The 17,362-nt window shown below is 37.8% G+C and overlaps 1 protein-coding gene across 7 annotated transcripts in view; it reads left to right on the top strand.

Moving 5' to 3' along the window:
* The window catches only part of LOC107047989 (sialin), a 78,165-nt gene extending 69,087 nt beyond the window's left edge, over window positions 1-9,078 (top strand). For 3 of the 7 annotated variants that reach the window (XM_015270932.1, XM_015270931.1, XM_015270929.1), the window contains 6 exons: window positions 5,417-5,514; window positions 5,835-6,135; window positions 6,321-6,906; window positions 8,180-8,312; window positions 8,383-8,624; window positions 8,713-9,078. In XM_015270932.1, the coding sequence (XP_015126418.1) occupies window positions 5,511-5,514; window positions 5,835-6,135; window positions 6,321-6,906; window positions 8,180-8,312; window positions 8,383-8,624; window positions 8,713-8,898 (1,452 nt within the window). In that variant the 5' untranslated portion in view covers window positions 5,417-5,510 and the 3' untranslated portion in view covers window positions 8,899-9,078. Of the gene's footprint in view, window positions 1-4,124; window positions 4,140-4,551; window positions 4,569-5,028; window positions 5,143-5,416; window positions 5,515-5,762; window positions 6,136-6,320; window positions 6,907-8,179; window positions 8,313-8,382; window positions 8,625-8,712 lie in introns of those variants that run through there. The other 4 variants (XM_015270934.1, XM_015270933.1, XM_015270928.1 and 1 more) reach the window with 4 other exon arrangements.
* Window positions 9,079-17,362: the final 8,284 nt, after the last annotated feature.

The following is a 17,362-nucleotide window of genomic DNA, read 5'->3' as shown; positions in this document are numbered from 1 at the left end:
ACGACACTCTATTTCTGTTTCATAAGTTCATGATCGAACACGTCCGTTCGACTTCGACTTTCGGTGAATCGATTCGACATTCTTCAATTCGAGTTTTCATTCGGCAGCCATTATGCTTTCCTTTATATATAAGGATCAGTATTTTTATTCTGTACATGAAGGCATATTTTTATTCTGTACGTTTGTCATCGTCAAGAAAACATTGATATGGTTGATATGATTGTATATTGTTAATTCGACTGTCAGACTCTTATCTCCATTGTAAAAAGCTATGTAAGCTGAAACAATGAATAAATTGATTGATTGATCATTCTATTCCACCCTCCACTCGAAACGACACGACTCAATCGGAGCTGAGTTCTAAGCGTTGAGCCACAGCTCAAACTCAAGCGCCGGGTTATGCCGTCTGATGAGCGTTCGACTGTGAGCCGGTATGGAGCGGCGCGTCGCGGCGTGAACTCGGGTCAAGCGGCAAGCCGAGGCTGAGCTCGCGCTCACCAGAGTTGCGGCCGAATCCCCGGTTGAATTTCTACCCGGGAAGAAGAGCGATTGACAGCGAAAAAAATTGATTATTTTTGGTTTTGCATTGAACATTGTGAATAATTATTATTGATATCGGTGGACCGGTCATCTGGTTTGTATGTGTTTGGTTTGATTAAGTTGAGATCAATCCCCCCTGATTAAATATGGATTGATCGAAATATGGATTGATATGAGGCGTTACATGTTTGATCAAGTCCTGATCCATCAACTTGACTAAAACCGGATCCGCGGTCAAGTCCGGACCTAATCCGTCGTATTTTACGCTTTCGAAAACGTATTTTACGCTTAAAGTTGAAGCGTAAATTACACTCAAAATCGCCGTAAATTACAACAACCGCCGTTATTATAATAACAATTACGAAGAGGCTGCTATGAGTTTTAAAAGTTGTGGGCTAGTGGACTGAGATTGCTCATGCATTGAAGATCGATTATATATGTCTAAAAATGAATAATTAGTGCAAAAAAATCAATTGTTTATTGTTGGTTTGCCCCGCAGAAACTTAGAATGTTAAAAATAGGCTAGGGCCTCTAATTTTTGAGCTACAGAAGGTTTTTCTTCGCAAAATTTTAGAAAAAATATCTATAATAACAATTACGAATTTGTTTTTTGGAATTCGAGTTCTACACAGCTAATTTCGTTTTGTTTAATATAAAAATTTTCGCCATTCATGTAAAATAGGCAGAAAAATTATCCTTAAAATATTTGAAATATATTTTCCATTCTTTCAAAAACATTTTTCGGGCTATTCAACATTTTAGGCGTTTGCGGGATAAACAAACAATAAACAATTTTTGTTTGCACTAGTTATTCGTTTTCAGACATATACAATCGATCTTCAATGTATAAGAAATCTCATTTCAAAAGCCCGTGACTTTTAAAACTCATAGTAGTCTTCCCTTAAGGATAATCGGGCGAAAAGTAGGATAATGAAAAAATGCAGCAAATTTTATGAAGATTTTTTCACACATTATTCTATCCATTTGGACACCGTATGCAAAATTTAAGACCCCCCAGCAGCAGGGCAACAACAAAAATGATTTTTAAAGTTTCTCCTTATACACGAGGTTGAAGGAAACATCGATAACTCGTGCATTTCCCCTACATTATCGACCAGTCGGCAATGCGAAAAAATACTGAAATTATCATTGACCCATTTAACTTCATGTATAAGCACCAACTTAAAAAATCATTTTTGTTGTTGCCCTGCTTCTGGTGTTTCTCAAATGTTGCAAACGGTGTCTTAATGGATTTAATAATGTGTGAAAAAATCTTGATAAAATTGACTGCATTTTTTAAATATCCTACTCCACGCCCGATTATCCTTAAATGATGAAAGTATCGTATATACGAATAATGAGTATTGATACGTGGCTATTGGAGTCAATTAACCATGAAAGTGACACTCATTTGACAGCTCTAAATGATACCGTAACCTCAAATATGAACTAATCTTTCCGAAATGTTCCTTTACCAGTTGTGATAAAATTAGACTTGTCATCCCCCCAAGTTTCAGTTATTGCTAATCGGTAACATTGCGTTGAATAATGAATCAAATTCACAATTAGTAATCTGTTAGAATACCGAGAAACCATTTCCTATCATCTATCACGTAGGAAAAATTTCCAAAGGAAACCCTAGTTAATTTATTAGAAAATTCTATTGAATTTCTATGGGACTCTCTATTAGTTTTTGGGCTAGTCTATTGAAAAATCCTCAGCTTATCTGCGCGTTGTCATTCAATAGAAATGTTCAACAGAAAAAATTGATAGAATTTTCTTTTTCTACACTCACTCTATTGAGATATTTTCTACAGAAATTACTCGGCTCAAATTTTTCAAGTGTTTTCGTTTGATTGTTTTCATGGAAAAAATAAATGGATCACTCGAGAATTGACTCCCTAATGAAGGGCATTAGTAACGTGACCTCACCAGCGTCTTTCATCAACTCTTGGGTGTTAATGAACAAATTTATAGCTCCTCTCTTGAATTTTGAATTTAAATTAAACCTTTCAACTGGCAAGCGCTTTTTATCGTCCAATGTGAAAGCGCTTGAAAAATGTATAAAATTCTATGTAGATTCCAGTCAATAGATGTACATCGTTTCCTTGATATGAACATCGATTTTTCAGTTTTAATTAGACACGGGCTCCGATGGGATTTATTTTCAGATTGATAATTCACTTACTGGAAGACTCAAAAAATGAGGAAAAAAGTAGAGGGTAATATGAAACAACATACAAAATCCAATGGCCAAGGGGAAATCCGGAGTACCCAGGCAAATAATCCAGATATTTAAAAGCTGTATATGTAGACGCATGTTAACGTTTACATGAAATACTATTGTCTATTTATTTCCGAATAATCAATTCGGATTGGGGGATTGCAATTTTTAGCAACATAAAGGAGATAACTCTGTTTAATAATAATAATTTAACAGAATTTATTGCAAGAAAAATACAAAGTAGATCCCTCAGAATAAGTCATCGCCCGTGGGCCTTCAGCCAAGTATTTACATATGAACAGAATTTTATATTTTGTTTTTGTTGGCGTAGTATTTAGAGTCTAATGAATTGGAAGATGCGTATATAGTGTAACTCTGTTTATTTGTCTAAGTCCTTGCAATTTGACCCATGCAGGGTCCAGAGTTAGTGACTTTTGATCTCTCTGATACAATTATGATTTCAATTTATCGGAGAATAAATCGAATTTGCTTCTGAAGGCTTCAAAATTCACCTCTATTGCAATTTTTTAAATTTTATCTCGCTCAGAGAATCGAAAAAAATAGAATTGAAAAAAATTAAAAACACGCATTCATGGATGTAGACAATAATTTTGATTTCTCATAATTCTGCATCTTTTGCTTCCATTCACTTCGTGAATTCCATTGAGTATATTCTGCATGTTTCACTAATTGAATAATAATCAAGTCGCAAACAGTATGCAAACCCTCAGTAAATTCCTCATTAAGACCCTAATCTTTTCACGATAATTATTTCACAAGTAGCGTGTTGACTTTCAGCTTATAATTCCTCACTCTTACTCAAAAGATAACTCCATCTTTATCAAGGTAAATAACCTCAACACACCGTCATAAGGTTTTAGCGATAACAGCCATCAGCATAATCTTGTCAAAAGCTTCCAATAATTCCCCACAAATTTTTTTCGCACCGATAAAATAAGTTATCAATTTCTCAACAATTGCTGTTCTCAGCAAAAGCCCCGAAACAAGTACTCCTCATTAGTCTATAAAACTTACAACAAGAACCAGGGAACAATCATTTCTATCAATTCCCCAGTCAGCAATTCCCTCAAAAAAAAAATCTGCAATTCAAAAACCTCAATCTTTTGTCCTCGTAATAACGTGAAATGGCATTTCATGAATTCAATCCGATTCCCGTTACTCCCTTTTCCCCGAAAAAGTTTAAAACTGTCATATTGCGTAATAGGTCGGTTCCATTGACCTCACCATTTCCCTTTTGTTGCCTCTCCACTACTTCACCATCTCACTCCCCTACTCCTCCAAGAAAGATCGAACACCAAGTGTACCATGAAAACTCAGTGAAACGACTCGGTTTCTCGAAGTGCATCGTAACTTGGTAATACTTTTAAGGCGTGCAATGAGAAAAAGCCAGCATTTCGTTTCTCCAATCTCCTCCCCCGTCATTTCCTCATTTTTTTACATCCACCAGTGAGTGAACTCGCCGGAGACTCAAACAGACACCGATTAGAATGGCAAATACGATCAATATCGATAAATGCAGTCGATGATGAATTGAACCCCACCAGAGCCTCTTACCAATACACTTTCATCCTCCTTCGCACATCGGCGATCGTTAGTTTCCGTCGAGATATCAGCGAGAAAAAAAAACAAGAGCTTAAAAAATCCGTTAAATGCGGTCAGGCTGCGCGTACCGTAGGTTCTCGTCGGTCGGAATATCAATATTAATAGCCCCCAATGACGTTGACGTTTGATTCATACAATGAACTGCACCGATTTCGATCTAAAAATGAATGGATCCGTTGGGGTGAGCAATGAAATCGAAAAAATGAAAGTCACTTTACGGGCCGATGCGAATGAGTCGAAAATATAAGCGATGGGGGCATAACCAAAATAACAGAAGAAAAAATGATATTTATTATGCATTAAAAAAATACGGGGGAAATAGCGATGATGAGCCAAAAGCCAGGAGCAATAGACGAGCCCCCAAAGAATCCAAGGTTAAAGAACCGAAATAGCCAGAATAACCAGTTTGAAGTATCAATATGCTGATCATCTTACTTTCTCTCTCTATCGTCCTCACAACGTTGACATTCCGATAGCCATGCTGCGTAAATATTAACCAGCTTCTTCGTATGTATTGCGTTTTTTTTTAAAATTTTTATTGACTCTTTTTTCTCTTTCTCTCTTCGATGATATTCGGTCGTTCCCGCCCACTGGAGAAGATATGAAAAGAGCGTCAGCCAACTTCGGGGAGAACTCGGCATAGGAGATAACGTGTCAAGCGATTCGTGATGGCAACGACACTCGTCGCGTTCAGTGACGTGAATTCTCTGAGGAGTGACGGATAGATCAATTGCGTAATCAGTGGATTTGTTATGGTATTGAGATTATCGGTTTTGTGACATGAGTGACGTAGAATTAGAAAATTAATTGGATATCAGAAGCGAAGGGGGCGATAAGAGTACTGAGTTTGATCAGCTTGTGTTATGGTTCAAATGTTTTATTGTTTTGTTTGAGGAAAAATTTTCATGTATATTTTTCGGATTTTCATTAATTTTATGGGGATAGTAACAGGAACTTTGGAATCAATACAGAAAACACCCTGTAGCTATTGGTAGACGCTTGTAATGATTGTGTTTATGTTCATCGTAGGCTAATCATGACAGAGATTAAGACGCCTGTTGTGTCTCAGTGATCTGCGAACCACGTTGAGAGGACCACGATTGAATACACTGAGGGAGCAAACATGGGTGAGAACGTGAAAAAAAATCATCATATTTTTCCAACATTTTTCGTTCGCATCATCTTTTCTTTCCTGTAATTATTCAATTATGCAAAATTATTCTGTGTGCCATGTAGTCAATTTATTCAAGCGATAGCATTTTTCATGATCCATCAACATTTTAATTTCTGAAGATTTCAAATGACTATTTCTTTTTTTTTTGTAATAGAGAAAAAATTTTGCAAATTTCCTATTTCAATTTTATCATCATTCCTTATTCGTTTTCCATGCATAACAATCCAGAACCAAGACTAAGAAATATTCAAATGTTTCTCCCTTTTATTACAGCGGGATACGTGAGATTTGCATTTGCGATGATGCTGTGCATCGCAAATATGATAATCTACGGTTTAAAAGTCAATATATCAACAACAATAATAGGAATGGTGAAGGTAAGAAATACAAGTGATGCGAGTACCGCGGTCCAAACTTGCCCAGACTTTGAAAATACAGATAGTACAAGTGGTAATAGTGGACTCGATATTCATGGCCCTTACAACTGGTCAGCATTTGAACAAGGACTGGTGGTTAGCCTGTACTTTGCTGGTTACATGGCTGGCATGTTCCCTGCGGGATACTTTGCCGATAGGTTTGTACCCAATTCATCAATCCTACCCTATCGCTAACGACGTGGAATCAGGGAATATAACATGTGCGTAATCATTAAATAATTGTATAGAATTTCATTGAATTGATTTGAGGGGAACGAGTGTACAAAAACTACTCATTTATCAGTGATTCATGGGTTGAGGATGTTTTGCTGTTTGTCCCCAGGTTCAATACAAAATATGTCCTGCTCACTTCTGTCCTTCTGAATTCATTGTTTACGCTGTTGGTACCAATGGCAGCGGAATCTATTGGAGTTCTTTTCTTCCTGAGATTCATGACCGGTTTGGTAAGCGCAGCTAATCTGCCAGTGGTCAATGTACTTGTTGGCAAATGGGTTGTCTACGAAGAGAAAAGCACTTGGGTTGCCATCATCAATGCTGGTACATCTATTGGCACTGTCATCTCCATCTTCACCTCTGGAAATATCATGAAAGATATTGGCTGGGAATCTGTCTTCTATATCCATGGAGCCCTTCCTCTCGTCTGGTGTGCTGTGTTTGCATTTTTTTTCGCTGATAATCCAGAGACACAGAAAATTATTAGTGAGCCTGAGAGGGAACTCATTGTTAACTCTTATGGTCATCGCAAACCTCAGTCAGGGAAGAGCGAAATACCGTGGAGGGATATTTTCACGTCGAAACCATTTTGGGCACTTGTCGCTACCAATACGCTTGGTAATTTCTGCTGGTACTTTATGCTGACGCAGTTGCCACTTTATATGAGTAAGATGTTGAGATTTGATATCAAGAGTGTAAGTATGTTAACATTATGTAAATTTTGATAGAATTATGGTTCATGAATATCTAAACATTCCAAAGGAGTTGAAAATTATGGAATTAGATTGCGGGAGAATTACCTGATAACCTCTTTTCCGCTGCAAATTTCCAAGACATGAGCAAAGAATCTATCAAGATAATAAAAATGCTCTTTTCTAATTATCAAAAAGTCTTTTCAAACAGACCTACTGAACAACTTTATATTTAAAATAAATATGAAGCTTAAAAATAGCAGTCTCACTCCTTGCTGCATCCTAACACAGGAGCTCGCGTTGACCAGCCTCGATCGGACACATACAACACGTCGCGCGCTACCTTTGTAATATTCCATCCGATTACGATACGAATTCAGTCTGGCGTCGACCATCTGGTATGCTACTACTCTTGTATATGCTTATAGACGCGATTGATTGAATAACAATTAAGTTGAACGAATTGTCAAGTAGTGAATTGACTATTCTTCCCGGTACAACTACCTTCGATCCATACATTGTATGAGACTCAGGTGTCTGTGTGTTCCGGTCGGCGCTGGTCAACGCGAGTCTTTGTGTTAAAATGTACGGCTGCGCACGAGACTGGGTCTAGTCTCCCGGTGGACTTTATCCACTTTTTTTGACGTTTCGAATCATCCTGACAATTTTTTTAAGACACATCTCTGTGTGTGTGTGTGTGTGTGTGTGTGTTTGTGTGTACGTATGTGGTCAAATTTTTGTCCAACGATCGTCTTGGCAATTCTTCAGTTATTCACGTAAAACGTGCGAAAAAATGTCAGCAAAAGATAATTTTCCGGACATCCAATATTGGAATTTTTCATTTGCAGTCGATGCGTCTTTAGGTATCTTAATTTTGATTGAATTTTGAGCGAAATCGTCTCAGCAGTCTTGAGTTATTTGGATTTCTCATCTTGTGCTGACAAACATTGAAGACATAAAGTCTTCAAGTTGTCTGTTGAAAAACCATGTCTCCTCCTCTTGCGAAAACCGAACAACATAACAACCAAACGAGACTGAGATGTGACATACATTTTCAATAGTGAAACGAGACCGAGACCAAGACCAACATATTACAAAGCGAGACGAGACGATACCATATCGGCTAGTAGCGAGACGATATTGAAATTGTTAATTTTTTCCGAGACCGAGCCGAGACCTCTCAAAATCTCGTCTCCTCGTCTCGTACACAGCCCTATTAGAATGAAGCAAAACGCTACAGCGGAAAATATTTGTGTAATTGATTTAATTATTTCAGAATGCTGCCATTAGTTGTTCTCCATACCTAATAAATGCTATAACCAACCCTCTCCTGGGTAGACTCCTCGACTGGGGAAGGAAGAAAGGTTTCTGGTCCCAGACGAACGGAAGAAAAATAGCAGTTGGCGTCAGTGAGTATCAAAACATTCAATAATCATCCAATAACAAGTCAATCAATCTGACGTACTCATTTGTGTCAAGGCTGCATTCCGCCTAGTATTCTCATGCTTGCAATTGCCTACTCCGGCTGTGAAAGAATCGGAGCAACTGTAATGCTGGTGATCAGCATCGTGATTTGTGGCGCCATATTCGTTGGTCACTTAACCAATCAGAACGACTTGGCTCCAAACTACGCTGGCATTCTGATGGGAATAACAAATACACCAGGAACTATCTCAGCATTCATTCTGCCAGCAATTGTGGGAGAATTAAATGAAAAGGGCGTGAGTGCTAATCACGTTATATTGATGATTTTCAATCGTCTTTTTGCAGAAAACAATTGATGATCAATTTTCGTTTTCATTTTGATAGCACACTTTTGAAAGCTGGAGATATGTCTTCTGGCTGAGTATCATCTGTCAGCTGGGAGCATTCGTTATTTTCGTCCTTTTCGGTTCGGCAAAAATTCAAGAATGGAATTATCCTAAAGGATCAGCAGAAAGAAATGCATTGAGAAATGGAGACCGAGCAGATGCTGATGCGTCAAGAATGATCTAATGATCCTAGGACCATAACATTCATTTAGAAGAAGGATTTTTTGGTTTTCTGTCTCATATTATACAAACTAAACAGATAGAAGACTTTGAAAAGCTTTATTGAATAATTATCTAATCAATAATGATAGATAAGCTGAGTATTGATAGAGAAGTAACATTACAATATAACAGACCACCCGTACTTGTAGCCAATTAACCACCACCTGGAAGTCCAAATTTTGTTTCTTCCAATTAGCGCTTTTTGTTGATCGCCGTGTTACTTCCTTTCCATTCTTCCAAGCGAAAAAGAGGAGGAATCTCTTAGGGGAGACTCAAACATAATTTACAGCGTTTGAAATATCACGTTTGTATTCTACTTATAGAATTTTTTTTTTTTTTATGCTTATTTTATATCGCTTCGAGTCTGATGAGACTATATGGCGATTGATCAAGACTTTAAAAATGGTTAGATCTCATCATTCTACCCGGCCAGGAATCGAACCTGGAACCTATCCGTTGTGAGGCAACGGCCTTAACCACTACGCCAGGCCACCGGGCTACTTATAGAATCACAGAAATCATTGCCCACTTCGTTGCCAACTAATTTTCTCCCTTAGAATGCACTTCTAATTATTTTTCATAAATTCATGGTATTTGCATCAAAGTGAAGAGCGAGGAAAATGATACTTTTAGGATATTTGTTTTGTCCTGAGATCCTCTGTGAAATCTGTGCATCATTTGCATCGTCATGCGTTCACTAATTCATGAGGGGGCCCATTACTTATGGACAACTGTAGGCAGCAGTATCATGAATAATGCCCTCGTGCGTCGTTTTAACCCCTTTAAGAGCAGGTGACCTCGTGGATAAATGTATCAACCTGCTGCCTTCGGAATTCATTCGATGATCCATCGGTGTTTCGCTGCTTTCGCCGTGGGAAAGCACCTGCTACGGCAGATCTCAGTCGACATCCACTTTGTGCTACTACTTTCGCTTTCGATTCGACCAACGTTTTTTTGTATACCCCCAACCTATTCAACTTTGGTGCTCGAACGTAGGATATTTTTTATATGCTGAATTCCCTTTTATCGGAGGTGACTTTATCATTAAGTTTTTAGAGCATAGGGAAATCGTTAAGAAGTGATAATTGTTTAGATGTGGAATGACGCAAGGTCTAGTTGGTAGTTGAAATTAAAAAGTTCGGTACACTTTCATGGTATATTGAAGCCTTATATTAGTCCTGAATTAATTATCAATTCATTAATTAAGCCATTTACAGGGAGGTGGAGCGGTAATTTTCAGACAATGCCTCCATTTTCCTAATTGTTAATCACATGGCATGTTCTTTGTCGATCCAGTGATTTTTCCGGATGATTGTCATCACACAAATTGAAATTTAAAGAAACAAAATAAAACAGAGTTTATTTCATACTCATCATTCTCTATGTATACTTTTTATGACAGTCCCTGAAAAAAAAAGAAATGAATTCTCAATTCATACCCAATGAACTTTTTAACGTGGATTTTTCTCAATAAAAGAAGTGAGGAATTGTTAAATCTCCTGAATACCATCGTACATAACACAAGTTGAGTTTCCTCAGTATAACCGTTTCAGTTATACTCTGTTCCCTCATACATGTCAAGTTATACTAGCACACTCTAGCATAAGAGACATTGCGAGAGCACCCGCCAGACCGCACCCGTTATTACTGGCGATAAATCGCCACATTTAATAAGAGACCGTAGGCGGAAAGGGCTTTTGCTGGAGAAACTATTTCTAGGAAAGGGGTCATCACTACCTACGGAAAATCGAACAGATGGATCTGCTTAAATTTGCTGATTCATATTTCCGTGAAATTGAAGTGAAAATTTTTTTTATTCTTTCTTTTTGCTAAGAAAAAAAAATAGAGAATTTTTTCACCAAAATAAAATAGAGAAATAAATTGGGACAATTTTTTTCATTGATATTCCATAAAAATGATATCACGTTTCTGGAGTGACCTTTGTAACAAAGAAGTAGGAATCAGAGAAATCCTATACACTGATAGAAATGATTAGTTATTGTTAACGAATGGACTTGGTTGGAGGCGAGGATCTATTCGGCCTCACCAAATGTTCATTCGTTAATAGTTAACAAATAGACACTTGAGGAGCCCCGACTGTATGACTCGACTTTCACCTTTCAATTGAACCATTCGTTAACTATTAACGAATATTCATTTGGTCATATTCAACTCTACCATTAGTTAACCCTCCTGAACTGGTGTTTGGTGCCCACCCGAGTCCACTGGCTCGGTGAGCAAGGTGTCGCCCGTATTACGGTTAGCGCGGTGTTGCCATATTGGAGCCCTATCTCTCTATATTATAAAATTCCAAATCGACTTCAGTTAAGACATGCTTAATACTTAAGACTTATCCTAATAAATATAGGATAAAGGTGCTACGGATCATAAGGGTCATAGAAGGGCCAAGAGTCATGAGGGTCACGAGGGTCATAAATGTGCTAAGGGTCATAAGGGTCACGAGGGTCATAGAGGTGCTAAGGCTCATAGGGGTGTTAAGAATCATAAGGGTCATAGAGGGGCTAAGCGTCATAAGGGTCACGAGGGTCATAGAGGTGGTAAGGGACATAATGGTTACGAGGGTCATAGAGGTGCTAAGGGTCATAGGGATGTTAAAGGTCATAAAGGTTATAGAGGCTAAGGGTCGTAAGGGGCACGAGGGTCTCAAGGGTCATAGGGGCCCTAAAGGTCATAAGGGTCATAGGGGTGCTAAGGGTCATAAGGGTCATAGAGGGGCTAAGAGTTATGAGGGCCACGAGGGTCACAGATATACTAAGGGTCTTAAGGGTCACGAAGGTCATCGTGATCCTTAATATAGATAAGGGTCATAGGGGTGCTAAGGGTCATAAGGGTCGTAGAGGAGCTACGAGCTATAAGGGTCACGATGGTCATAGAGGTGCTAAGGGACATAAGGATCACGAGGGTCAGAGAAGTGCTAAGGGTCAGGGGTGTTAAGGGTCATAAGGGTCATAGACGGGCTAAGGGTGATAAGGGTCACGGGGGTCTCAAAGGTCACGAGGGTCATAGAAGTACTAAGAGTCACGAGGGTCATAGGGGTGGTAAGGGTCATAAGGGTCATGGGGGTTTTAAAGGGGTTGCCCATATATGGGCGCATGCCCAATTCTAAGAGAATTAGAATTTAGAGAGAAAAAAAATTTCTGCTTCACCCAGCCGGGAATCGAACCCGGGTCNAGGCTGCCTATATATGGGGGTGCCTATATATCGGGGTGCCCATTAATGGGTGGGAATTATATGTATGTGGCCTTTTATGGTAAAGTATGTATAGAGCTATCGGAAAAACTCTCCCTCACACCCACTCGCTCCACCGGGAGGGCGGAGCGAGCGAAGCGAGGGGGGGGGGGGGAAGCCCCCCCACCGGGGTTGGCGAGCGGAGCGAGCAGGGGGCGTAGCCCCCTAGTAGGTGAATAAAAATCCTCATTGCACCCATTTTTCTCGAATTAAATACCATTTATGCTCTAAAAAAAAAAATTCGCGTTTTTTTATGAGACACCAAACGCGGCACGTAATAGAGATGTTGACTTTCCTAGTATGTCTGAACTGAAACGAACGACGTGGCAGCAGCGCGGCTAAAAACCGACTACACGAGTCCACTGGCTCCTGGCGACGAGCCGCCGCTTTTCCGTCCCAGTCTCACTAAATCACTATTTTTCATGGTATTCATGGGATTTTCAAGGGATAGGAATCTTACCAGTCCAGTCTAGAGGGTTTGAACTAGGCATTGTAATTTTTACAAATTTTTTCATACATAATTTTGCACGCAGCAAGAAAAAATCGAGAAAAGTCGGCGCTTTAATTGCTCATTGAGCCAGTTCAGGCCCTCCTCAGGGTTAGCAGTTAACGAATCTAGTTTGGAATAAATGAATCAGTCTATCAGTCCATGGGATTTTTTTTCGTCTTCTATTTCGGATGGAGTGATTTCGAGTTTCGCATTTCAATGTAGGTCAGTAGTGCAGAAGAGGTAAAGCAATGGAGTTAAAGGGGGGTGAGTGCGACCGAACGTTTTTTACCCCGAGGGTTGAGCCCTCTTGTGTACACTGCCACGCTTCATTCCCTCCCGAGTGTAGAGGTACAACTTAAAATGAGACTAAAGCGCCCGTGGTGTCACGTATTTCCACCTACTGCCACGCAAATGCGTTACTCTCCCAGTGGAATAACTTGTATATCATCCAGTCACGCTCGTACAGGCACAAACTCATGGTTATTCAAGTTGGCGCTAGGGCTGCTAAGACTAGTCTCAGCATCATCTCGTCTCGGTTTATCGAGACGAGATCGCGACGATACTGTAAAAGGGTAATCGAGATGATGCTGAGATGAGACTGCCTCTGGAGCGAGATTTCTGGCGAGAGTCTCGTCGAGACCATCAGTCTTGCGAGGGTACTCACGAGGGTCATACGAGGTGGTAAGGATCATATTTTTTTGTTCAGTCAACCGAGTGGAAATTCCATTCAGACACCACCTGAAGTCGGATCAGAAATGATGCGTCTGTAGTCTTGTTCGACTGATCAGGTGACACCTGATTAAAACTTATGTTTCTCAGGTCAGGCAGCTTGAAATCACTTCAATCAGAAACTGATTTGGTCGCCCTGATTTCATTTTGAGCAGGGCATCCTAAAGGTATCCTAAGGGTATCCTAATAGGATTAAAATATATTTTAATCCTATTTTTGTCGGATATTTGAACTGTTACCGGCATTCATAGTTTCCTAAAATCGCTTCAACGACTCAATGTACGAATTTGCAGTATTTTAACCCCTCACGTACGGGGCCTTTCTGATATCAAGTCTACCACACGCTCAGTACTCTTACTATTCCATATTTTCTGATGAATGAAAAATTATAAATAAAATATATAATTGGAGCTACAGTATTCACCTTTCCAATGGTATTAGTCCCCAATGGTATTAGTTCCCAATGGTATTGTATTATCTGCCATAGTTTCGGAAATATTCAATTTTGAAGCGAACCGTACGTTTTTGCATGGGTCGGTATGACATACCGAGCCCGTACGTGAGGAGTTGAATGAGTGTTGAAGGCGATTGGAATATTCAAATCAGTTTTGTATTTTCACGAATTTATTTGGTTTACAGGACATACTTTTTTGTAATGATGAGCGACACAAAGTCGTTGAACATTCACGATTGTTCTCTGGGACATTTTATTTTATTTGCTGAGTGAAACCCGAACGACAGATTGCGCATGCATAATTTAGGGGCTCTCAAACAAATAACAAAGTTTTCGCATCTTTAATGAGAATGGTGCACACACCGTAAGGATTTTTGAATGTAGCATTTGTAAGTGACATTTTCATTTGAGGAACTCAATAAAGTTTCAAATTTTATGTTCATTTCTTTTACACAATTTTTTGATGATATTGTAAAAATGAATTGTATAGCAAAGTTATGAGTCCAATCGGAAATTTTCGCTCGTTTTACCTCTAAAACAAGCAGAGATTGAAACCTAGCCGACAGAAGCCATTTAATTGTTACTTTGTGTGTTATTAATTTTTTTTTCTTTTTTAATTTTTACCAATTTCATTGGTAGTATGGTTCCGAATGCATCCGTAGCAATTCCATTAAAAAAATATGAAGTTTGGTGACCATATCTGTATGTGAACATTTACAGCGCCACCTTTCTGATGGTTAATTTTTAGAAAATTGAGTACTTGATTAGCTGAAATATGTTTTTTTCAATTTAAATTTGGTCAGATTATATGTTTCCATGAGGTCATTTGGTCAGATTATATGTCTCCATTTTTTGCCGCTCTCGGCGCATGTAGCGTATTCTAATTGGTTTTAAAATATTCGTAATTAGTTCCTGAAGGCTCATACCAAACCTTCTCTTTTTCTGTTATTTCCCATCTGGGTTTTTCAAAAAGAGTTGGGTTGAAGGCCCCAGATAATTGAAGTGTCATTTCAGTTATTGATTAACCGAAATTACAATACGATTGCCTTCAACAGGCTCGTTATTGCTGGGGCGACAACTTTTCAAAAGAGGGAATAGTGTTACGTATTTGTTCTTTTTCTCCCTCTTAACCAACTTCATGTTCGATCGTCTTTTTCTCTATATTCTCTTCTTTTTATTTGTATTCCGCGGATGCGTCCTAACACTTTTTATATACATTCATTTTTTGAACTCGCCCCAATTTTTATAATAAACATTCTATACATAGATAAATGGATTATTTCGTTATTTCGTAACATGAAAGTCCAAGAAATTGTGATAAAAAATCCGATAACTAAAGAAAAACACGGTAATTGACGTAATAGATGATTTTTCACAAATTGTTCCATCTCACGAACTACTGAACAAATTAATCTCAAATTCTTTCGAGTTACATAGCTAAATAGTATCGATCACTACTCAAAATCTGAGATCATTAAATAAAGTTCTAACCACATTATAGCCACAGGAGTAAGCTGATCACCTAAAAATAGAAAAATAGCAATATCTCGAAAATTTTCAATGCAACGGTACTTGTATTTTAATTTGGTTGGATAGCCACCATTATAACCAATATTTTGAAAAAAAAAATTGAATTCGGCTGAGTGGTTTTTGAGACATTAAAGAAAACAGTTTCACATACAAAGTTGAATATCTCCGTAACTACTTATTCGATTTCGTCCATTTGAAATACCAAACTTTGTTACCATGACACCTACAATCATACAAAGTTTGAAATTGCTATCTCAATTATTTTTCAAGTTATCGTGGTAACAAGCGATTTCGTAAAAAAAATGGAAAAATGAAAATAGAATTCAGTTCTCCGTAGCGGGATGATTGAACTTCTATACAGTAAGATAGGTCTCATCTTGATAAATATAAAAAAAAAAAAAAAATGAAATTGGTCAAGCCGTTCGTGAGATATTTGAGAAAACCGATTTTTGAGAAATCGCTATATCTCAGGAACTACTCAACCGATCGGGCTGAGATTTAGCACAGATTTGTATCTGATTGGTAACAACTATGAGCCAAAATTTCAAATTTTTTGTAATTACGGTTTTGGAGTTATTGACACATATCTGGACAAACGCACACACATACACACATACATACAGACATCGTCTAAAAACATCATATCTCGACGTTTCAGACCACTCTGAGTGATATCCATGCAAAATTAAAGAATCGAAAAAAATTGCATTTTCAAAGCTTCCATTCGAAAGAAAAAGGGATTTTTTTTGCTGCGAATGTCAAATATACTAAAAAAAGATTCCACTTGCGTCTGACATTTTCATATTTTGCTCACTTTTTCTGCTGATAATTTTCGAGAAACTGCATATTTTTGCCATATATTGAGAGCAAACTCTTGAAACAGGTTCCCTTGAATTCGATCTGTTATTTGGTTTCCAAGTTACTCCTGAACATTAGTCTTCTATATTAACTATCATGAGTATTCCAAAAGTTTTCTCTCCCCCCGATTTTGCTGTCTTATACAAGTCAAAATCGAGCGAAACCTTATGAATTGATCACAAAACGCCCTACAAATAACTTCCAAATTCCTATAATAAATAGTGACATGAATGTAAATGGAATCATTAAATCTGCGTGTGGTTATCATTAAAGATTTTATGGATCATAATTATACGAGTCTGTATATCCGATAATTTTTTCCGGAGCCATTCGTCGACTCAAACTTCCGTTTTGCCAGCTAGCGATGACCGTTTACGTTCATCGCGTGACCGCCGTCTTCACCAAAGCAAAAGAAAATAGAGAATATGTGATACCGATGAAAAAAGCCATAGTATTATCGATGTGAATGATGAGTTATTACTCCCGTCGGTGATTTTCAAGACGAAATATACTATTTTGTTAGTGATGTTTGTTACTAGTAAACGAAAAGGCACTTTTCGACACGGGCTGAACGTAGCAGCAGTGACAAAAATTACATTTCAATATTATCAAATATTTTATTCACCATCAATAGGAAAATTTAGTTGATAAATTTTATAATATTTTAAATTTGTTAAATATAGTTAAACTTTAAACAATATAATGAGATAATCCCTTTTTAATATTGTCAAAATCTACTATTATTGCCCATCCCTGCTGCTGAGAAGATTCCACTCAGCATAATGCACCCAGAAAAATGGTTTGATTAATCAAATAAAAATCTTCATTTGAAATTTTTCACTTATTTCAAGTATATTTTTGTTACAAATGAATAAACTTATTTACTTGTTTCAAGGAAAAGATTTAATTAGGTTAAACAAACGAATTATTCATTTCAAATGAAATTTTCATTCAATTTGAAAAAACAGTTCATTTATTTGAAATAAATATTTTTTTTATTATTAAAAAATTTCATTTTCATGAATTTTGTGAGAAAATTTCAAGAGTGTGTTTCAACAATATGCGTGGGATATGTGGAATAGGTCGTATGAAGCTAATCCAGGAAACGTGAAATCT

Source organism: Diachasma alloeum, unplaced genomic scaffold, assembly GCF_001412515.2.
Source record: "Diachasma alloeum isolate Michigan unplaced genomic scaffold, Dall2.0 Dall_scaffold_00184, whole genome shotgun sequence".
NCBI classification, from domain to species: Eukaryota; Metazoa; Arthropoda; class Insecta; order Hymenoptera; family Braconidae; genus Diachasma; species Diachasma alloeum.
Note: the sequence above shows the minus strand (reverse complement) of the source record. Positions and strands in the feature narration are given on the sequence as shown.